At 43.3% G+C, this 24,081-nt stretch overlaps 1 protein-coding gene across 2 annotated transcripts in view; it reads left to right on the top strand.

Moving 5' to 3' along the window:
- Positions 1-310: 310 nt before the first annotated feature.
- Positions 311-24,081, top strand: part of LOC134066228 (cation channel sperm-associated auxiliary subunit beta-like) — a 195,924-nt gene continuing 172,153 nt past the window's right edge. For both annotated transcript variants that reach the window (XM_062521483.1, XM_062521482.1), the window contains exons 1-10: positions 311-519; positions 692-752; positions 916-989; positions 3,692-3,838; positions 4,060-4,114; positions 4,283-4,402; positions 4,655-4,807; positions 4,901-4,990; positions 5,425-5,555; positions 5,923-5,955. In XM_062521483.1, the coding sequence (XP_062377467.1) occupies positions 406-519; positions 692-752; positions 916-989; positions 3,692-3,838; positions 4,060-4,114; positions 4,283-4,402; positions 4,655-4,807; positions 4,901-4,990; positions 5,425-5,555; positions 5,923-5,955 (978 nt within the window). In that variant the 5' untranslated portion in view covers positions 311-405. The remainder of the gene's footprint in view (positions 520-691; positions 753-915; positions 990-3,691; positions 3,839-4,059; positions 4,115-4,282; positions 4,403-4,654; positions 4,808-4,900; positions 4,991-5,424; positions 5,556-5,922; positions 5,956-24,081) is intronic.

Raw genomic sequence — 24,081 nt, 5'->3', positions numbered from 1 at the left:
GTGATTTATTTACCAGCGCAATAACTAGGCTATTATCGGATTAAATAAATGCCTAAATAGCCTATATCCTTATTCAGTGGAATGGTGAAAAATAATAAATCATGCCTTTCACACGGCCAGATCTTGAAGCTCATTACCGAGTAGGCTTAGGCTAAAAAAAAAATGTTGAAATGTTGTGCTGAGCTTACTAAAATGGCGCCCTGTCGAACTCAGAGCGTACTTCATTGTTTGACGTAGCCTAACTGATCCATCTTGCGCGTAGCGCTCTATGATCTTTGGTTCTAGTGCTGTTTCAAACTGCACCAGTTGCTAGACTTCAGTTGGAAAGTGACACACTGGCGGCTGGCGCGCTTTGGAAGGTTCACCAAGAGGAGGCAGAGTTAACATTAGCTTTGAACTAGTATTATGGGAGTTTTTTCAAATAAGAAGAAAATCCGAAGTGTGGGAAGTGCGACACACTCCCAGATGCTGTTGTGGGATTCAAAGATGGTTCATTGTTGGGCCAGATTTTCATTTAAGGTTGGCGATTTTACTGTTTGCTTAATTAAGCTAGTTTTGTTGGCTAATAGCACTAGCGGCTAGCTAGCTAAGTTCCTGTAACACTAACGATAAGCTACACAAACTAATGTCTGCTCTGTGAAAGAAAAAAACACTTACACAACGTTTTATGTTGTATGCATATTATCACCAGGAATATTTGGTTCTTGCTATTTTATTGACTGGAATTCAGACCGTGTGTGCTGAATCTGATGGTGAGTAGCAGCTAACATTATTAACATAACATCACTAGCAGCTAGTGCTAGCAGCTAAAGTCAAAGTAAAATAGTAGCTAGCAGCTACTACGTAAAAGTAATGTGAAGTTATCAGTGAAGGCCTTTTCGATTTTTTATTTACTTTGGTTTCTGTTCTTTCTAGATGGAAGTCAGAATTTTATTCGGTGTTTTAATGATACTGGCAGACATCGACTATACTTGGGTTTAGAAGATTTGGTAAGTCATGGAGAACTGATTGTTCACATACCGTTCATTCATTTTAGCAGACAAAAAAATAAACTGACTGAAGGTGCTGGTAGCACTAGCAGTTTTCTATGTAGTTGTTGTTGGCTACGGGAAAAAAACAGTTAAAAATGGGTAAATGTCTCTACCTCGTTTGAATTCAATTCTTTGGATAAGTGAAGCATTTATGAAACTAGATGTATCACAGAGCGGTACAAAATATGACATGCGCAATGGGATCGCTTTATTTTCCAGCTCTCAGCTCCTAAGCTCTAGCAGCTATTCATAAACGGTGCGCCTTTTGGCGGATGCCGCCTTTTTTCACGGCTGTCTGGGGGACTTGGGTGAATCGTGTAGATCCGATGAGGTTTTTTTTTTAAGGGGGGGGGGGGTCCGTTGGACGGTCTGATTATAATTTCATCAAAGATAATTCTGTATGGAAATTACCGAATACGTAAATGAGACAGTAGCCTTTAGTGTAGACATATGAGAAAGCTGCGCACGCAAAGCCAATGGAGCAGCGCGCGCACCATAGCCTACTGTATTGCATTCGCTCTGAAAGGGATATTTTACACACGCCTGTCCACCGCTTGGCATATGGTTAAGGTTCGTTCATCATGCACACCACTCGATGGCTTATAGAAGCTGGCTCTGCTGACATCATCAATAAAATCAAGATTATAGTCAGATCAATCGGCTCGTTATGTCTCCCGCAACATGTCCAAAACTAGCCTTGTCTTAAAAGTGTCGGAAAGAGTAGCCTACACATCTGTCTGCTGTGTGGAGCATAACAGAAGTTTCAATGACTAGCCTACTTTGCCCATTATGCCAAGACAATTACGTGAGTAAAGTTAATTTCAAGTAATGTTCTGTTGTTTATGTAGTTGTATAGGAAATTATGGCCTTATTGCAGTAGCTGTCAGCACCGTTTTCATTGTAGTTAATAGCAACGTGGCTAATCCCAATTAGCATAATTTTGGTTTAGCCTTTATACTTTTTTTGCATTTGGATTACCAACCAACTAGAATAGATCCTATTATTATTGGCCTTCTATGTTTGGATTAGATGTAGCTGGCAGTGCAGCAACTTGCCTTGACAAAAAACTTGTAGGAATCTATTAGGCCAGAAGTGCTACAGTAGGCATTTAAATTAATTGAACCAATATATTAATGGTAATAATGATAGGGGGAAAAAAAACCCACACATCATACCATCATACATGTAGCCTAGCTTAAAATATAGGCCTACACAAATAATGTGTTGACTTGAGCTGTCGTCTTATATAAGAGCTAGTTGGACATAATAAATTGCCTACATTTAAAAATGGTATTCCCAGCATTTGTTTGTACTTGGCAGCAGTCATTGTTTTGTCTACATTATTATTGGTGTGCCAATAATTCACCAAAACTTTAAAAGGCATATAGGCTACTGAGTATCTAAACAGCTGGTTTAGAGAGATTTTGCTATTTATTTTGGACAAAAAGAGGGTTACACTGTGTGTACTTTCAAGACATTTCAAGATGCAGTAAGAACAGCAATACAGTGGCTATGGCATACGGTGTATGCTCAAGGTAGGATAGTTTACCAAGATGATGGTTGTGCAGCAACTTTTCACACAGGATAAAGGTACTGTATATCATGACCCCCTACATTGACCGTAGTGACCATATTAGGCCTATTCCTCCAAAAGAGGTTAGACACCGATAAGCCCATAATACGCCAATACAATTTCTCCATTGACAACTGGAGAATAAGCCATAACATCGTAACCGTCCATGGTAGACTTAAAACCAGCTACGATGTGACTAAGCGATTATACCTGCTCATATAGATGTCAAAAGTTAATGGGGGGCATCAACCTTGTTTTGAGAAAACAATGCTTTATTCACGATTTAGCGAGAGAGTACTACACTACCCGACACCCTAACGTGTAAAACTGGTGAAAGCAGAGCCTTTGATTGGTAGAGATCGCCGTTGCCATGGCAATCCCAAACAAACTGTACTCAACTTTTCCCGCGCCTATCGTCCAGCTACTCTCGCTGGAACTTCAAAACTTATAATGGCTGCAGGGCTGTCAGGACCGATGTGTGGTCTTCCAAAAAAGAAAGTTTTCTCATCTTGAAGGTTGAATTTAGTCAATGGAAACGGTAGGAAGTAATCATCTTCTTTTCTCAGATTAATATGGAACCATGTTGAACTATCGTTAGGCTGCAAATGTTGGAAATGTGTGTATGTTTGCAAGGCATCTCGGAATTTAAGATATGTACACAGTCTTGTACCTTTCGCTTTTTTTACATTTTCTGTTGATTTTTTCACTCGAAATTATAAGTTATATGCTTAAGAGTCACATCGGAGCTGGTTAGCCTAAGGCATGGTCTAAAACTCTTTATATCCGAATTTTTCCAGAAGTCAATGGGAGAAATGAATGAGAAATTTACTTCCGGGCAAGCACCTCTCTCGGAGGAGGGGCGGGACTCTGGAGCTCTATGGATCGTGCCTAGACTGCCCCGCCAGCCAAATTACATTTGCTGCCGCTAGGGGCGTCTAGATTTCTAGGCTAGGCTGAAGTATACCACCTTGACTTTGAGAAAGAGCCCCTGTTTCTAAGAACTAAAAATGTGATTGCTGAAGTTTTTTTTTTTTTTTAAAGCATTGCTTCAACTGTAGTCTTATAGAAGCCTTCCTCTGATCCACAGGTAGTGGATTGCATGTTGGTCACTAATTCAAAATCAAGTCGGCAGTCTCAGTACCAGCTTAACCTGTATGCTGCAGCCGGATTGCTACCCAAGATCGAGATCTCCAATCGCACCAATGTCTTATCCTTCACATTTGAATTAAACATGGCAAGCATGAATTATACTAATTTGCTTGAAATGCTTTTCCCCTATTCTGTGATATTGTGCTATGATGGTTGTGGAAATGTAGCTTGCAAATTACTTTTTCAGTCACACATTTAAAAAAAAAAAAAAAAAATCGAAATGATCTCTTCTCCTTTTCTTTGGTGCTCATTAAATCTTTAGCCATTCTCTCCCTCACTTGTCTTTTCTTTTGTTTGTGTTGTCAGAATACAACCACATGGCGTGCCACTGTGCCAAGACACAACATAACCATCATGACAGGTGCAGGGGTCGCAAGGGGCTGTAGTGGCCCTATTGACTTTGTTTTTTGGTTTCTTATCTTGTGAATTATGATTATGCTTATGTCCATCTATCTGCATTCTTATCATGGCTGATATTGTTACATCTCCCAACCTTTTGCGTCCTAAATTTTGCTTTGTCCCTGGATAGAGATCGCCCCCGTGGACCAATGGTATTTTGAGATTAGCATGTTCCATGGCTTTGAAGCGCTAAATGCGAAAGCTAAGCTGCTTGAGACGCTGAAGGGAACACTGCTGGACGTGGCCCGAGGTGAGGGAAGTGGACCTTGGACCACAGGGAAAGATCTAACACAGATTCTCTTTCTAGCTGTGCAGGAACATGGCTGATATATTTAGAATTTCTAACATTCATTCGGATGTGTGTGTGTCTAGTGTCTTTTATATGGCTCGATATTGAATAGGGAGATTCTTAATTATACACCAATGTATTGGATGTTCCGTTAATGATGTTGTGCCAGGTGTTTTGCTCTTGTGATTAGTAACGTGATAGTATTTCTGATAGAGCCAATTCTTCAGTGGACCATCGGTGAAGAGCTTTCACCGCAGTCTATCAAACCACATGAGCCTCTTATCACCAAAATACGGGTTACCCAGAGTCCATGTGCCAGTGATGTGGCTGTAATGGCACCCATTTTCCGAACAGGAGGACACACAGGTTGGTGGAGATACCAGGACCTCAAATCAGAAGTGGTTGTGAAATGCCATATTGTTTTTGTTTGATGTGTTCACTGTTTTGTTAACTTTGCAGGAGTTATTCTTAGTGTTACCAATTCAGCATTCACATCCAGTGGCAGATGGTTCAACGTTACCACAACTTTGTGTGGTTTGATCAATGATTGTAAGTCTTTGGGAAAGGTTCAGATGCAAAATCTTCTAAATACGTCAAAGCACTTTTCTTTTATATTAACATTTTGCATTAGGCTCCTGTAGAGTTTTGCTTACAATATTTCAGACCAGGAAGAAATTGGTATTTAGCGTGTTTTTAAGCTAAATGATTTAATTAATGTATACTATGTGTGGAGAGCATTTGCTCACCATTGTTATCTCATTTTTGATGGAAGTCGCTTTTAGAGGCTTCTGCATCTGCTCTTCATGTTTATACACATGGCCAGTTTTGGACAGATGTTAAATTCATGCACATAAGCATCTCTTACGCCTCTCATAGTTATATTAATGTTCATTTTAATGTACAAGTCTCATTGTTGATTCAGCTTGGTCAATACAATTGAACATAATTTGTCTTGTTTATGTGTTTACTTTATTGTTGTTAAGTGTGTACATCAGGATGCACCGGCATATCCATTGTGGACCTGAAGCTGACCAACTGTTACTTGTTCCTGCTGACCAATAGGGGACTCTTCATCAGCCAGGATCTGTTGTCTCCACCTACAGAGCCTCTGAAAGTATATCACCAAGACTACATAGGCAAACCAGACTTGTATAAATCAGATAACTCGCACTCATCTGGTGGTCAAGGGTAGGCCTTTGACAGACAGTCAGACAAAGATAACCCTGATCAAGGCATGTTGGTTGTAATAGAATTGTGCATCTTCGTAGCACTCTCAAGAAGATAGTTTCTGTTTTTTTTGTTTTATTTTAGTAGGTAGGCATCTCATCTAGGTTAACTCTTTACTGTTGTCACCAGTTGTTAGTTGAGTCAGATTACTCAAGCAGACTGAATGTTCACATCATTTTAAGGCGTATGCAACTGATCCACCGTTCAGTTAAGGGAGTGGTCATTGGTGTCTCTTCTCTGTCTCATTTTTACAGTTCTCATTGCTGTTCCTCCCAGCTCTGGCACAGGTGATGGATTTCTTATATGTATACATTTCTATTATATGTGCACTATCTCTCTTCAGAACTTCCTAAGCAGTGTAATGAATAAGTCAAGACTGTAGTGTGGTCTCTGATTTAGTTTTTAACATATTGTATATGTGTTTTCACATGTAACTTTAATTATTCTATAATATTGTTAATCCCATTGCAATTCCAATAGGCCCGTTTTCATTACAGGTATACGGCCCAGTGCCCAGGTAAAGGAATGCTTTGGTATTCACCCTTTCAACCGTTGTGTTTCCATTGCTTACAGGACCTACCCATATGCAGCCCTTTTTGCTGCATGATTGCAGCACTAATTAAATGAACTAAAATGGCATAACAGCTGCAACAAATCTCTCCCCACGCTGATGAACCACTAAATCCTTTATTATCATTTTGTTTATGTGCAGTTACAGTAATCCAACATTCTTACTACCTGAAGGAACACTTCACCGTTTTTTGTTTTTTTTTCATATTAAACTACATTATTCCCTTAACTAAGAAGAGTTGATTACATACCTCTCACGTTTCAATGCGTGCACTCAGAGGCTCTGGCGCGTGGCGCTACTTTGATAGCACTTAGCTAGCCCAGTTCATTCATTAGGATCCAAACAGAGATGAAGTGTGAAGCGACAAAACACCTTCACATTTTCCCACAGTTCCACGAGTAGTCACACAACCAAGTATGGTGAGACAAAATAAAATATGGTGCATTTCTAAGCGGTTCAGAGGGATAACTACATTGTGTGGCGGAATAACACTTGGGCATACTTCGACTCAGCGCAGTAATATCCTCACTCCAAAGATAGATGATATTACTGCGCCGAGTCGAAGTGCTCCCAAGTGCTAGTCTGCCACACATTACAGTTTTCCTTCTTTCCAGACTTTTCAAAAAACACCGTCTACTCTATAGGATTGTAATGTAGAACAGACGCTGGTAGCTATGAATAATATGGCTAGTCTCATTAGTTAGGGCCCGAGCACCGAGGTGCGGCCGCTGTAGCAGCGGCTGCACCGTAGGTGCAAGGCCCTATTGTTTTTGCTCAGATTATTCTTATTATTAGGGCCCGAGCACCGAGGTGCGGCCACTGAAAGTGGCTGCACCGTAGGTGCAAGGCCCTATTGTTTTTGATCAGATTATTAGGGCCCGAGCACCGAGGTGCGGCCACTGAAAGTGGCTGCACCGTAGGTGCAAGGCCCTATTGTTTTTGCTCAGATTATTAGGGCCCGAGCACCGAGGTGCGGCCACTGAAAGTGGCTGCACCGTAGGTGCAAGGCCCTATTGTTTTTGTACAGATTATTATTATTCTTTCTTCGTCTTAGCCCGTTTGGCCGTTTCACCAACTTGGCATGCTCCAAAACTCTTGTAATTTGGCAGGCATATGTAGAATTGCATTTGATACTGAGAGTGAGAGCCCTGGCCTAGGGTGTGGCTCAGGGGGTCTATAGCGCCACCTACCGCGCTGTCTGTTGTGGTTGACAACATGTGCATGCACGAAAATGAACCAAATTTGGTAGGCAGATGTGTTGTATAAATCTGAACAACTTTTACATTTACACTACATAGTGAATCTTAAACAAATTTGAGTTATGATTATGATTATGATTTTTGCACATCATGTATTTTGAAACACTTCTCCTAGACGGTTTATCGAAATCATGTCATATGAGCAGTAAAAGGATCTTGAGGGGTTGCCCGAGAGGAATTGCGAACAGATTTTTGAATTTTCGAAGCATATCGAAATGGCGAAGGTTTGAATTATGGCGTCTTATTACGAAACAGGAAGTTGGTGTTATAAGAAGAAAAAAGGTTATAAATTGGATGTAATTTGGCAGCTACATGTGGAATTGCTTCTGCTAGTCAGGGACAGAGCTCTGGCCTAAGGTGTGGCTTCGGGACTCTATAGCGCCACCTAGTAGCACGTTATGTGTTGTTGTTGACACAAACATTCACGAAAATGAACCAAATTTGGTGGACTTATGTGTTTTTGCTATCGCTAGTCAGAGACAGAGCTCTGGCCTAAGGTGTGGCTTAGGGACTCTATAGCGCCACCTAGTAGCACGTTATCTGTTGTGGTTGACACAAACATTCACGAAAATGAACCAAATTTGGTGGACTTATGTGTTATTGCTATCGCTAGTCAGAGACAGAGCTCTGGCCTAGGGTGTGGCTTAGGGACTCTATAGCGCCACCTAGTAGCACGTTATCTGTTGTGGTTGACACAAACATTCACGAAAATGAACCAAATTTGGTGGACTTATTAGGGCCCGAGCACCGAGGTGCGGCCGCTGTAGCAGCGGCTGCACCGTAGGTGCAAGGCCCTATTGTTTTTGCTCAGATTATTATTATTATTATTATTATTATTATTATAGTTTTTTCCTCCTTAACTGTCCCACGGCCTTTTGGCCCCTTTTCACCGACTTGGCATGCTCTAAAACTCTTGAAATTTGGCAGATATGTGTGGAATGGGTAAAACTACTCCGAGACAGAGCTCCGGCCTAGGGTGTGGCTCAGGGACTCTATAGCGCCACCTATCGCGCTGTCAGTTGTGGTTGACACATGCATTAACGAAAATGGCCCATATTTGGTGGGCATGTGTCTTCTATAAATCTGAACAACTTTTACATTTACACTCTATAGTAAATATTAGAAGAATTTGAGTTATGATTATGATTATGATTTTTGCACATCATGTATTTTGAAACACTCCTCCTAGACGGTTTATCGAAATCATGTCATTTTAGCAGTAAAATGATCTTGAGGGGTTGCCCAAGAGAAATTGCGACCAGATTTTTGAATTTCAAAAGTATATTGAAATGGCGAAGGTTTGTATTATGGCGTTTCATTAAAGAAACAGGAAGTTGGTGTTATAGGCAGAAAGCAGTGACTAATTTGGATGTAATTTGGCAGCTACATGTGGAATTGCTCCTTCTACTCAGAGACATAGCGCTGGCCTAATGTGTGGCTTAGGGACTCTATAGCGCCACCTAGCAGCGTGTTGTCTGTTGTGGTTGACACATACATTCACGAAAATGAACCAAATTTGGTGGACTTGTGCGTTATTGCTACTGCCAGTCAGACCGAGCTTTGGCCCAGGGTGTGGCTTAGGGATTCTATAGCGCCACCTAGTGTATAGTTTGTTGAGGTTGACACATACATTCACGAAAATGAACCAAATTTAGTGGACTTCTTTCGTATTGCTATCGCTAGTCAGAGACGGAGCTCAGGCCTAGGGTGTGGCTTAGGGACTCTATAGCGCCACCTAGCGTGTTGTCTGTTGCGGCTGACACATACATTCATACATATTTTGAAACACTCCTCCTAGACAGTTTATCGAAATCATGTCATTTCAGCAGTAAAATGATCTTGAGGGGTTGCCCAAGAGAAATTGCGACCAGATTTTTGAATTTCAAAAGTATATTGAAATGGCGAAGGTTTGTATTATGGCGTCTTATTAAAGAAACAGGAAGTTGGTGTTAAAGGCAGAAAACAGTGACTAATTTGGATGTAATTTGGCAGCTACATGTGGAATTGCTACTGCTACTCAGAGACAGAGCGCTGGCCTAAGGTGTGGCTTAGGGACTCTATAGCGCCACCTAGCACATAATTTGTTGTGGTTGACACATACATTGAAGAAAATGAACCAAATTTGGTGGGCTTGTGTGTTATTGCCATCGCTTGTCAGAGGCAGAGCTCTGGCCTAGGGTGTAGCTTAGGGATTCTATAGCGCCACCTAGTGTAAAGTTTGTTGAGGTTGACATATACATTCACGAAAATGAACCAAATTTAGTGGACTGCTTTAGTATTGCTATCGCTAGTCAGAGACGGAGCTCAGGCCTAGGGTGTGGCTTAGGGACTCTATAGCGCCACCTAGCGTGTTGTCTGTTGCGGTTGACACATACATTCAAGAAAATTAACCAAATTTAGTGGGCATGTGTGTTGCTCATGCACATGCACACCAACCCACACATGTTGCTTTGTTAGATTCCAAAATGTCACGGGTCCGCACCGCAGGTGCTCGGGCCCGCCATCGCCGCTTGCGGCTATATTTAGGGCCCGAGCACCGAGGTGCGGCCACTGAAAGTGGCTGCACCGTAGGTGCAAGGCCCTATTGTTTTTGCTCAGATTATTATTATTATTATTATTAGGGCCCGAGCACCGAGGTGCGGCCACTGAAAGTGGCTGCACCGTAGGTGCAAGGCCCTATTGTTTTTGCTCAGATTATTATTATTATTAGGGCCCGAGCACCGAGGTGCGGCCGCTGTAGCAGCGGCTGCACCGTAGGTGCAAGGCCCTATTGTTTTTGCTCAGATTATTATTATTATTATTATTATTATTATTATTATTATAGTTTTTTCCTCCTTACCTGTCCCACGGCCTTTTGGCCCTTTTTCACCAACTTGGCATGCTCTAAAACTCTTGAAATTTGGCAGATACGTGTGGAATTGGTAAAACTACTCAGAGACAGAGCTCTGGCCTAGGGTGTGGCTCAGGGACTCTATAGCGCCACCTATCGCGCTGTCTGTTGTGGTTGACACATGCATTCACGAAAATGGCCCAGATTTGGTGGGCATGTGTGTTGTATTAATCTGAACAACTTTTACATTTATACTCTAAAGTAAATATTAGGAGAATTTGAGTTATGATTATGATTATGATTTTTGCACATCATGTATTTTGAAACACTCCTCCTAGACGGTTTATCGAAATCATGTCATTTCAGCAGTAAAATGATCTTGAGGGGTTGCTCAAGAGAAATTGCGACCAGATTTTTGAATTTCAAAAGTATATTGAAATGGCGAAGGTTTGAATTATGGCGTCTTATTAAAGAAACAGGAAGTTGGTGTTATAGGCAGAAAACAGTGACTAATTTGGATGTAATTTGGCATCTACATGTGGAATTGTTACTGCTACTCCGAGACAGAGCGCTGGCCCAAGGTGTGGCTTAGGGACTCTATAGCGCCACCTAGCAGCGTGTTGTCTGTTGTGGTTGACACATACATTCACGAAAATGAACCAAATTTGGTGGACTTGTGTGTTATTGCTACTGCCCGTCAGACAGAGCTTTGGCCCAGGTTGTGGCTTAGGGACTCTACAGCGCCACCTAGCACATTGTCTGTTGTGGTTGACACATACAGTACATTGAAGAAAATTAACCAAATTTGGTGGGCTTGTGTGTAACTGCTATCGCTAGTCAGAGACAGAGCTCTGGCCTAGGGTGTGGCTCAGGGACTCTATAGCGCCACCTAGTGTATAGTTTGTTGAGGTTGACACATACATTCACGAAAATGAACCAAATTTAGTGGACTTCTTTCGTATTGCTATCGCTAGTCAGAGACGGAGCTCAGGCCTAGGGTGTGGCTTAGGGACTCTATAGCGCCGCGCCACCTAGCGTGTTGTCTGTTGTGGTTGACACATACATTCACGAAAATTAACCAAATTTAGTGGGCATGTGTGTTGCCCTTGCACATGCACACCAACCCACACATGTTGCTTTGTTAGATTCCGAAATGTCACGGGTCCGCACCGCAGGTGCTCGGGCCCGCCATCGCCGCTTGCGGCTATATTTAGGGCCCGAGCACCGAGGTGCGGCCACTGAAAGTGGCTGCACCGGAGGTGCAAGGCCCTATTGTTTTTGCTCAGATTATTAGGGCCCGAGCACCGAGGTGCGGCCACTGAAAGTGGCTGCACCGTAGGTGCAAGGCCCTATTGTTTCTGCTCAGATTATTATTATTCTTTTTCCGTCTTACCTGTTTTTTTTTTTTCACCAACTTGGCATGCTCTAAAACTCTTGTAATTTGGCAGCCATTTGTAGAATTGCAATCGAAACTCAGAGACAGAGCTTTGGCCTAGGGCGTGGCTCAGGGACTCTATAGCGCCACCTATCACGCTGTCTGTTGTGGTTGACACATGCATTCACGAAAAAGGCCCAGATTTGGTGGGCATGTGTCTTGTATTAATCTAAACAATTTTTACATTTACACTCTATAGCAAATATTCGAAGAATTTGAGTTATGGTTATGATTATGAATTTTGCACATCATGTATTTTGAAACACTTCTCCTAGACGGTTTATCGAAATCATGTCATATAAGCACTAAAATGATCTTGAGGGGTTGCCCGAGAGGAATTGCGACCAGATTTTTGAATTTCAAAAGTATATCGAAATGGCGAAGGTTTGAATTATGGTGTTTTATTGAGAAACAGGAAGTTGGTGTTATAGGCAGAAAAAAGATTATGAATTGGATGTAATTTGGCAGCTACATGTGGAATTGCTAGTCAGAGACAGAGCTCTGGCCTAAGGTGTGGCTTTGGGACTCTATAGCGCCACCTAGCAGCACATTATATTTTGTGGTTGACATGTACATTCACCAAAATTAACCAAATTTGGTGGACTTGTGTGTTATTGCTATGGCTAGTCAGAGACAGAGCTTTGGCAGAGGGTGTGGCGTAGGGACTCTATAGCGCCACCTAGTGCGTTGTCTGTTGTGGTTGACACAAACATTCACCAAAATTAACCAAATTTGGTGGGCTTGTGTGTTATTGCTATCGGTAGTCAGAGACAGAGCTCTGGCCTAGAGTGTGGCGTAGGGACTCTAGAGCGCCACCTAATGCATTGTCTGTTGTGGTTGACACGTACATTCACCAAAATGAACCAAATTTTATGGGCATGTGTGTTATTGCTATAGTTATTCAGAGACAGAGCTCTGGCCTCGGGTGTGGCTTAAGGACTCTATAGCGCCACCTAGTGCATTGTCTGTTGTGGTTGACACATACATTCACAAAAATGAACCAAATTTGGTTGGCATATGTGTTATTGCTATAGCTATTCAGAGACAGCACTCTGGCCAAGGGTGTCTTCGGGACTGTATAACGCCACCTAGCGCATTGTCTGTTGTGGTTGACACACACATTCACGAAAATGAACCAAATTTGGTGGGCTTGTGCGTTATTGCTATCGATAGTCAGAGATAGAGCTCTGCCCTAGGGTGTGGCTTAGGGACTCTATAGCGCCACCTAGCGCATTGTCTGTGTACGTTCACCCAAATTAACCAAATTTGGTGGGCATGTGTGTTATTGCTATAGTTATTCAGAGACAGAGCTCTGGCCTGGGGTGTGGCTTAGGGACTCTGTAGCGCCACCTAGTGCATTGTCTGTTGTGGTTGACACATACATTCACAAAAATGAACCAAATTTGGTTGGCATGTGTTATTGCTATAGCTATTCAGAGACAGCACTCTGGCCAAGGGTGTCTTCGGGACTGTATAACGCCACCTAGCGCATTGTCTGTTGTGGTTGACACACACATTCACGAAAATGAACCAAATTTGGTGGGCTTGTGCGTTATTGCTATCGATAGTCAGAGATAGAGCTCTGCCCTAGGGTGTGGCTTAGGGACTCTATAGCGCCACCTAGCGCATTGTCTGTGTACGTTCACCCAAATTAACCAAATTTGGTGGGCATGTGTGTTATTGCTATAGTTATTCAGAGACAGAGCTCTGGCCTGGGGTGTGGCTTAGGGACTCTATAGCGCCACCTAGTGCATTGTCTGTTGTGGTTGACACATACATTCACAAAAATGAACCAAATTTGGTTGGCATGTGTTATTGCTATAGCTATTCAGAGACAGCACTCTGGCCAAGGGTGTCTTCGGGACTGTATAACACCACCTAGCGCATTGTCTGTTGTGGTTGACACACACATTCACGAAAATGAACCAAATTTGGTGGGCTTGTGCGTTATTGCTATCGATAGTCAGAGATAGAGCTCTGGCCTAGGGTGTGGCTTAGGAACTCTATAGCGCCACCTAGCGTGTTGTCTTTTGTGGTTGACACATACATTCAGGAAAATTGACCAAATTTGGTGGGCATGTGTGTTGCTCATGCACATGCCCACCAACACGTACATGTTGCTTTGTTAGATTCCGAAATGTCACATGTCTCCGCACCGCAGGTGCTCGGGCCCGCCATCGCCGCTTGCGGCTATATTTCTTTTTATTATAGTATAATTCTCTTACCAGTAACATTTTTCACCAACTTGGCATGCTCTAAAACTCTTGCAATTCAGCTGGCATATGTAGAATTGCATTTGATACTCAGACACAGAGCTGTGGCCTAGGGTGTGGCTCAGGGACTCTATAGCGCCACCTAGCGCGCCGTCTACTGTGGTTGACACTTACATTCACTAAAATGAACCAAATTTGGTGGACATGTGTGTTGTATTATTCTGAACAAGTTTTACATGTAAACTATATAGTGAATCTTAGAGGAATTTGAGTTATGATTATGATTATGATTTTTGCACATCACGTATTTTGAAATACTTCTCCTAGACGGTTTATCGAAATCATGTCATATCAGCACTAAAATGATCTTGAGGGGTTGCCCGAGAGGAATTGCGACCAGATTTTTGAATTTTTGAAGTATATTGAAATGGCGAAGGTTTGAATTATGGCGTTTTATTAAGAAACAGGAAGTTGGTGTTATAGGCAGAAAAAAGGTTAGGAATTGGATGTAATTTGGCAGCTACATGTGGAATTGCTTCTGCTAGTCAGAGACAGAGCTCTGGCCTAAGGTGTGGCTTTGGGACTCTATAGCGCCACCTAGCAGCATGTTATCTGTTGTGGTTGACACAAACATTCACGAAAATGAACCAAATTTGGTGGACTTGTGTGTTATTGCTACTACAAGTCAGAGACAGATCTTTGGCCTAGGGTGTGGCTTAGGAACTCTATAGCGCCACCTAGCACATAGTCTGTTGTGGTTGACACATACATTGATGAAAATGAACCAAATTTGGTGTGCTTGTGTGTTATTGCTATCGCTAGTCAGAGACAGAGCTCTGGCCTAAGGTGTGGCTTCAGGACTCTATAGCGCCACCTAGCAGCATGTTATCTGTTGTGGTTGACACAAACATTCACGAAAATGAACCAAATTTGGTGGACTTGTGTCTTATTGCTATGGCTAGTCAGAGACAGAGCTTTGGCCTAGGGTGGGGCATAGGGACTATATAGCGCCACCTAGTGCGTTGTCTGTTGTGTTTGACACAAACATTCACGAAAATGAACCAAATTTGGTGGACTTGTGTGTTATTCCTATCGGTAGTCAGAGACAGAGCTTTGGCCTAGGGTGTGGCTTAAGGACTCTATAGCGCCACCTAGCGCATTGTCTGTTGTGGTTGACACAAACATTCACGAAAATTAACCAAATTTGGTGGGCTCATGTGTTATTGTTTTTGCTAGTTAGAGACAGAGCTCTGGACTAGGGTGTGGCTTAAGGACTCTATAGCGCCACCTAGCACATTGTCTGTTGTGGTTGACACAATCATTCACAAAAATGAACCAAATTTGGTGGGCATGTGTTTTGTTATAGCTATTCAGAGACAGAGCTCTGGCCGAGGGTGTGGCTTAGGGACTCTATAGCGCCACCTAGTGTGTTACCTGTTGTGGTTGACATACATTCACGAAAATGAATCAAATTTGGTGAGCTTGTTTGTTATTACTGCCGCTAGTCAGAAACAGAGCTCTGGCCTAGGGTGTGGCTTAGGGACTATAGCGCCACCTAGCAGATTGTGTGTTTTTGTTGACGCATACATTCAGGAAAATGAACCAAATTTTGTGGGCATGTGTGTTATTGCTATAGCTATTCAGAGACAGCGCTTTGGCCAAGGGTGTCTTAGAGACTGTATAGCGCCACCTAGCGCATTGTCTGTTGTGGTTTACACACTCATTCACGAAAATGAACCAAATTTGGTGGGCTTGTGCGTTATTGCTATCGATAGTCACACATAGAGCTCTGGCCTAGGGTGTGGCTTAGGGACTCTATAGCGCCACCTAGCGTGTTGTCTGTTGTGGTTGACACATACATGCTGGAAAATTGACCAAATTTGGTGGGCATGTGTGTTGCTCATGCACATTCCCACCAACACGCACATGTTGCTTTTTTGATTCCGAAATTTCACAGGTCTCCGCACCGCAGGTGCTCGGGCCCGCCATCGCCGCTTGCGGCTATATTTATTATTATTCTCTCTTCGTCTTAGCCCGTTTGGCCGTTTCACCAACTTGGCATGCTCCAAAACTCTTGTAATTTGGCAGGCATATGTAGAATTGCATTTGATACTGAGAGAAAGAGCCCTGGCCTAGGGTGTGGCTCAGGGGGTCTATAGCGCCACCTACCGCGCTGTCTGTTGTGGTTGACATGTGCATGCACGAAAATGAACCAAATTTGGTAGGCAGATGTGTTGTATAAATCTGAACAACTTTTACATTTACACTACATAGTGAATCTTAAACAAATTTGAGTTATGATTATGATTATGATTTTTGCACATCATGTATTTTGAAACACTTCTCCTAGACGGTTTATCGAAATCATGTCATATGAGCAGTAAAAGGATCTTGAGGGGTTGCCCGAGAGGAATTGCGAACAGATTTTTGAATTTTCGAAGCATATCGAAATGGCGAAGGTTTGAATTATGGTGTCTTATTACGAAACAGGAAGTTGGTGTTATAAGCAGAAAAAAGGTTATAAATTGGATGTAATTTGGCAGCTACATGTGGAATTGCTTCTGCTAGTCAGGGACAGAGCTCTGGCCTAAGGTGTGGCTTCGGGACTCTATAGCGCCACCTAGTAGCACGTTATGTGTTGTGGTTGACACAAACATTCACGAAAATGAACCAAATTTGGTGGACTTATGTGTTATTGCTATCGCTAGTCAGAGACAGAGCTCTGGCCTAGGGTGTGGCTTAGGGACTCTATAGCGCCACCTAGTGCATTGTCTGTTGTGGTTGAAACATACATTCACAAAAATGAACCAAATTTGGTGGGCACATGTGTTATTGCCATCGCTATTCAGATACAGAGCTCTGGCTGAGGGTGTTGCTTAGGGACTCTATAGCGCCACCTAGCGCATTGTCTGTTGTGGTTGACACGTACATTCACGAAAATTAACCAAATTTGATGGGCTTGTGTGTTATTCCTATTGCTAGTCAGAGACAGAGCTCTGGCCTAGGGTGTGGCTTAGGAACTCTATAGCGCCACCTAGAGCGTTGTTTGTTGTGGTTGACACAAACATTCACAAAAATGAACCAATTTTCTTGGGCTTGTGTGTTATTGCTGCCGCTAGTCAAAGACAGAGCTCTGGCCTTGGGTGTGGCTTAGGGACTCTATAGCGCCACCTAGTGTGTTACCTGTTGTGGTTGACATACATTCACGAAAATGAATCAAATTTGGTGAGCTTGTGTGTTATTACTGCTGCAAGTCAGAAACAGAGCTCTGGCCTAGGGTGTGGCTTAGGGACTCTATAGCGCCACCTAGCGCATTGTCTGTTGTGGTTGATACATTCACAAAAATTAACCACATTTGGTGGGCATGTGTGTTATTGCTACTGCTAGTCAGGGATAGAGCTCTGGCCTAGGGTGTGGCTTACGGGGCAGTCTCACGCTTGCGTCGGCCAACGTTCGTCCGTTGTTTTCCCATTCACTTTACATTGGCTGGACTTCATTTCATGCCGCACTGAATTGTGGGTCCGATGCGTTGCCTGAGATACGTTGCCTCCGCTAAAAAGTTGAGAGATGTTCAACTTTTGACGGATCGCGCAAGCGCCAGCCAATGAAATTCCGTGTATTCAAATTTTCGAACACTGACAAACCAATCAGTTAGCGTTTATGGAAATGTGACAAAATGAGGCATACGTTGGCGGACGGAGGCGTCTGACTGCACCGTTAGGGACTCTATAGCGCCACCTACTACATTGTCCATTATGGTTGACACATTCACGAAAATGAACCACATTTGGTGGGCATGTGTGCTATTGCTACTGCTTGTCAGGGATAGAGCTCTGGCCTAGGGTGAGGCTTAGGGACTCTATAGCGCCACCTAGTACATTGTCTATTATTGTTGACACATACATACACGACAATTAGGTACGCTTGTGTGTTATTGCTGCCACTAGTCAGAGACAGAGCTCTGGCCTTGGGTGTGGCTTTGGGACTCTATTGCGCCACCTAGCTTGTTGTCTGTTGTGGTTGACACACACATTGATGAAAATTAACCAAATTTGGTGGGCATGTATGTTGCTCATGCACATTCCCACCAACAAGTACGTGTTGCTTTGTTAGATTCCGCAAATGTCACGGGTCCGCACCGCAGGTGCTCGGGCCCGCCATCGCCGCTTGCGGCTATATTTAGGGCCCGAGCACCGAGGTGCGGCCACTGAAAGTGGCTGCACCGTAGGTGCAAGGCCCTATTGTTTTTGCTCAGATTATTCTTATTATAGTATTTTCCCCTTACCGGAATGTTTTGCCCTTTTTCACCAACTTGGCATGCTCTAAAACTCTTGAAATTTGGCAGCTACCTGTAGAATCGATGCCTCTACTGAGAGACAGACCTCTGGCCTAGGGTGTGGCTCAGGGACTCTATAGCGCCACCTACCACGCTGTCCGTTGTGGTTGACACATACATTCACGGAAATGAACCAAATTTGGTGGACATGTGTGTTGTATTATTCTGAACAAGTTTTACATTTAAACTATATAGTGAATGTTAGAAGAATTTGAGTTATGATTATGATTATGATTTTTGCACATCACGTATTTTGAAATACTTCTCCTAGACGGTTTATCGAAATCATGTCATATAAGCACTAAAATGATCTTGAGGGGTTGCCCGACAGGAATTGCGACCAGATTTTTGAATTTTTGAAGTATATTGAAATGGCGAAGGTTTGAATTATGGCGTTTTATTAAGAAACAGGAAGTTGGTGTTATAGGCAGAAAAAAGGTTATGAATTGGATGTAATTTGGCAGCTACATGTGGAATTGCTTCTGGTAGTCAGAGACAGAGCTCTGACCTAAGGTGTGGCTTTGGGACTCTATAGCGCCACCTAGCAGCACGTTATCTGTTGTGGTTGACACAAACATTCACGAAAATGAACCAAATTTGGTGGACTTGTGTGTTATTGCTATGGCTAGTCAGAGACAGAGCTTTGGCCTAGGGTGTGGCGTAGGGACTCTATAGCGCCACCTAGTGCGTTGTCTGTTGTGGTTGACACATACATTCACGAAAATGAACCAAATTTGGTGGGCTTGTGTGTTATTGCTATCGGTAGTCAAAGACAGAGCTCTGGCCTAGGGTGTGGTTTAGGGACTCTATAGCGCCACCTAGCGCATTGTCTGTTGTGGTTGACACATACATTCATGAAAATTAACCAAATTTGATGGGCTTGTGTGTTATTCCTATTGCTAGTCAGAGACAGAGCTCTGGCCTAGGGTGTGGCTTAGGAACTCTATAGCGCCACCTAGAGCGTTGTTTGTTGTGGTTGACACAAACATTCACAAAAATGAACCAAATTTGGTGGGCTTGTGTGTTATTGCTGCCGCTAGTCAAAGACAGAGCTCTGGCCTTGGGTGTGGCTTAGGGACTCTATAGCGCCACCTAGCGCATTTTCTGTTGTGGTTGACACGTACATTCACGAAATTGAACCAAATTTGGTGGGCATATGTTTTGCTATAAATATTCAGAGACAGAGCTCTGGCCGAGGGTGTGGCTTAGGGACTCTATAGCGCCACCTAGTGTGTTACCTGTTGTGATTGACATACATTCACGAAAATGAATCAAATTTGGTGAGCTTGTGTGTTATTACTGCTGCAAGTCAGAAACAGAGCTCTGGCCTAGGGTGTGGCTTAGGGACTCTATAGCGCCACCTAGCACATTGTCTGTTGTGGTTGATACATTCACGAAAATTAACCACATTTGGTGGGCATGTGTGTTATTGCTACTGCTAGTCAGGGATAGAGCTCTGGCCTAGGGTGTGGCTTAGGGACTCTATAGCGCCACCTACTACATTGTCCATTATGGTTGACACATTCACGAAAATGAACCACATTTGGTGGGCATGTGTGCTATTGCTACTGCTTGTCAGGGATAGAGCTCTGGCCTAGGGTGAGGCTTAGGGACTCTATAGCGCCACCTAGTATATTGTCTATTATTGTTGACACATACATACACGACAATTAGGTACGCTTGTGTGTTATTGCTGCCACTAGTCAGAGACAGAGCTCTGGCCTTGGGTGTGGCTTTGGGACTCTATTGCGCCACCTAGCTTGTTGTCTGTTGTGGTTGACACACACATTGATGAAAATTAACCAAATTTGGTGGGCATGTGTGTTGCTCATGCACATGCCCACCAACAAGTACGTGTTGCTTTGTTAGATTCCGCAAATGTCACGGGTCCGCACCGGAGGTGCTCGGGCCCGCCATCGCCGCTTGCGGCTATATTTAGGGCCCGAGCACCGAGGTGCGGCCACTGAAAGTGGCTGCACCGTAGGTGCAAGGCCCTATTGTTTTTGCTCAGATTATTATTATTATTATTATTATTATTAGGGCCCGAGCACCGAGGTGCGGCCACTGAAAGTGGCTGCACCGTAGGTGCAAGGCCCTATTGTTTTTGCTCAGATTATTATTCTTATTATAGTATTTTCCTCTTACCGGACATGTTTTGCCCTTTTCACCAACTTGGCATGCTCTAAAACTCTTGAAATTTTGCAGCCACCTGTGGAATTGATGCCTCTACTGAGAGACAGACCTCTGGCCTAGGGTGTGGCTCAGGGACTCTATAGCGCCACCTAGCGCGCTGTCTGTTGTGGTTGACACATACATTCACGGAAATGAACCAAATTTGGTGGACATGTGTGTTGTATGAATCTGAACAAGTTTTACATTTGAACTATATAGTGAATCTTAAAAGAATTTGAGTTATGATTATGATTATGATTTTTGCACATCACGTACTTTGAAACACTTCTCCTAGACGGTTTATCGAAATCATGTCATATAAGCACTAAAATGATCTTGAGGGGTTGCCCGAGAGGAATTGCGACCAGATTTTTGAATTTCAAAAGTATATCGAAATGGCGAAGGTTTGAATTATGGCGTTTTATTAAGAAACAGGAAGTTGATGTTATAGGCAGAAAAAAGGTTATGAATTGGATGTAATTTGGCAGCTACATGTGGAATTGCTTCTGCTAGTCAGAGAGAGAGCTCTGGCCTAAGGTGTGGCTTTGGGACTCTATAGCGCCACCTAGCAGTACGTTATCTTTTGTGGTTGACACGTACATTCACCAAAATGAACCAAATTTGGTGGACTTGTGTGTTATTGCTATGGCTAGTCAGAGACAGAGCTTTGGCAGAGGGTGTGGCGTAGGGACTCTATAGCGCCACCTAGTGCGTTGTCTGTTGTGGTTGACACAAACATTCACGAAAATTAACCAAATTTGCTGGGCTTGTGTGTTATTGCTATCGGTAGTCAAAGACAGAGCTCTGGCCTAGAGTGTGGCTTAAGGGCTCTACAGCGCCACCTAATGCATTGTCTGTTGTGGTTGACACGTACATTCACCAAAATGAACCAAATTTTGTGGGCATGTGTGTTATTGCTATAGTTATTCAGAGACAGAGCTCTGGCCTCGGGTGTGGCTTAAGGACTCTATAGCGCCACCTAGTGCATTGTCTGTTGTGGTTGACACATACATTCACAAAAATGAACCAAATTTGGTTGGCATATGTGTTATTGCTATAGCTATTCAGAGACAGCACTCTGGCCAAGGGTGTCTGCGGGACTGTATAACGCCACCTATCGCATTGTCTGTTGTGGTTGACACACACATTTACGAAAATTAACCAAATTTGGTGGGCTTGTGCGTTATTGCTATCGATAGTCAGAGATAGAGCTCTGCCCTAGGGTGTGGCTTAGGGACTCTATAGCGCCACCTAGCGCATTGTCTGTTTTGGTTGACCAAACATTCACCCAAATTAACCAAATTTGGTGGGCATGTGTGTTATTGCTATAGATATTCAGAGACAGAGCTCTGGCCTCGGGTGTGGCTTAGGGACTCTATAGCGCCACCTAGTGCATTGTCTGTTGTGGTTGACACATACATTCACAAAAATGAACCAAATTTGGTTAGCATATGTGTTATTGCTATAGCTATTCAGAGACAGCGCTCTTGTCAAGGGTGTCTTAGGGACTGTATAACGCCACCTAGTGCATTGTCTGTTGTGGTTGACACACACATTCACGAAAATGAACCAAATTTGGTGGGCTTGTGCGTTATTGCTATCGATAGTCAGAGATAGAGCTCTGGCCTGGGGTGTGGCTTAGGGACTCTATAGCGCCACCTAGCGTGTTGTCTGTTGTGGTTGACACATACATTCAGGAAAATTGACCAAATTTGGTGGGCATGTGTGTTGCTCATGCACATGCCCACCAACACGCACATGTTGCTTTGTTAGATTCCGAAATGTAACAGGTCTCCGCACCGCAGGTGCTCGGGCCCGCCATCGCCGCTTGCGGCTATATTTATTATTATTATTATAGTTTTTTCCTCCTTACCTGTCCCACGGCCTTTTGGCCCTTTTTCACCAACTTGGCATGCTCTAAAACTCTTGAAATTTGGCAGATACGTGTGGAATTGGTAAAACTACGCAGAGACTGAGCTCTGGCCTAGGGTGTGGCTCAGGGACTCTATAGCGCCACCTATCGCGCTGTCTGTTGTGGTTGACACACGCATTCACGAAAATGGCCCAGATTTGGTGGGCATGTGTGTTCTATTAACCTGAACAACTTTTACATTTATACTCTATAGTAAATATTAGAAGAATTTGAGTTATGATTATGATTATGATTTTTGCACATCATGTATTTTGAAACACTCCTCCTAGACGGTTTATCGAAATCATGTCATTTCAGCAGTAAAATGATCTTGAGGGGTTGCCCAAGAGAAATTGCGACCAGATTTTTGAATTTCAAAAGTATATTGAAATGGCGAAGGTTTGAATTATGGCGTCTTATTAAAGAAACAGGAAGTTGGTGTTATAGGCAGAAAACAGTGACTAATTTGGTTGTAATTTGGCAGCTACATGTGGAATTGCTACTGCTACTCTGAGACAGAGCGCTGGCCTAAGGTGTGGCTTAAGGACTCTATAGCGCCACCTAGCAGCACGTTGTCTGTTGTGGTTGACACATACATTCACGAAAATGAACCAAATTTGGTGGACTTGTGTGTTATTGCTACTGCCAGTCAGACAGAGCTTTGGCCCAAGGTGTGGCTTAGGGACTCTATAGCGCCACCTAGCACATTGTTTGTTGTGGTTGACACATACAGTACATTGAAGAAAATGAACCAAATTTGGTGGGCTTGTGTGTTATTGCTATCACTAGTCAGAGACAGAGCTCTGGCCTAGGGTGTGGCTTAGGGATTCTATAGCGCCACCTAGTGTATAGTTTGTTGAGGTTGACACATAATTCACGAAAATGAACCAAATTTAGTGGACTTTTTTCGTATTGCTATCGCTAGTCAGAGACGGAGCTCAGGCCTAGGGTGTGGCTTAGGGACTCTATAGCGCCACCTAGCGTGTTGTCTGTTGTGGTTGACACATACATTCATGAAAATTAACCACATTTAGTGGGCATGTGTGTTGCTCATGCACATGCACACCAACCCACACATGTTGCTTTGATAGATTCCGAAATGTCACGGGTCCGCACCGCAGGTGCTCGGGCCCGCCATCGCCGCTTGCGGCTATATTTAGGGCCCGAGCACCGAGGTGCGGCCGCTGTAGCAGCGGCTGCACCGTAGGTGCAAGGCCCTATTGTTTTTGCTCAGATTATTAGGGCCCGAGCACCGAGGTGCGGCCACTGAAAGTGGCTGCACCGTAGGTGCAAGGCCCTATTGTTTTTGCTCAGATTATTATTATTATTATTATACTTCTATTCCTCTTACCCTTAACTTTTTCGCCCTTTTTCACCAACTTGACATGCACTAAAACTCTTGTAATTTGGCATCTAGATGTGGAATTGTTAACTGTACTTAGAGACAAAGGTTTGGCCAAGGGTGTGGCTCAAGGACTGTATAGCGCCACCTAGCGTGCTGTCTGCTGTGGTTGACGCATACATTCACGGAAATGAACCAAATTTGGTGGACATGTGTGTTGTATTATTCTGAACAAGTTTTACATTTAAACTATATAGTGAATCTTAGAAGAATTTGAATTATGTGAGATTTTCTGATTTTTGCACATCATGTATTTTGAAATACTTCTCCTAGACGGTTTATC

This window comes from Sardina pilchardus, chromosome 19, assembly GCF_963854185.1.
Source record: "Sardina pilchardus chromosome 19, fSarPil1.1, whole genome shotgun sequence".
Taxonomy (NCBI): domain Eukaryota; kingdom Metazoa; phylum Chordata; class Actinopteri; order Clupeiformes; family Clupeidae; genus Sardina; species Sardina pilchardus.
Note: the sequence above shows the minus strand (reverse complement) of the source record. Positions and strands in the feature narration are given on the sequence as shown.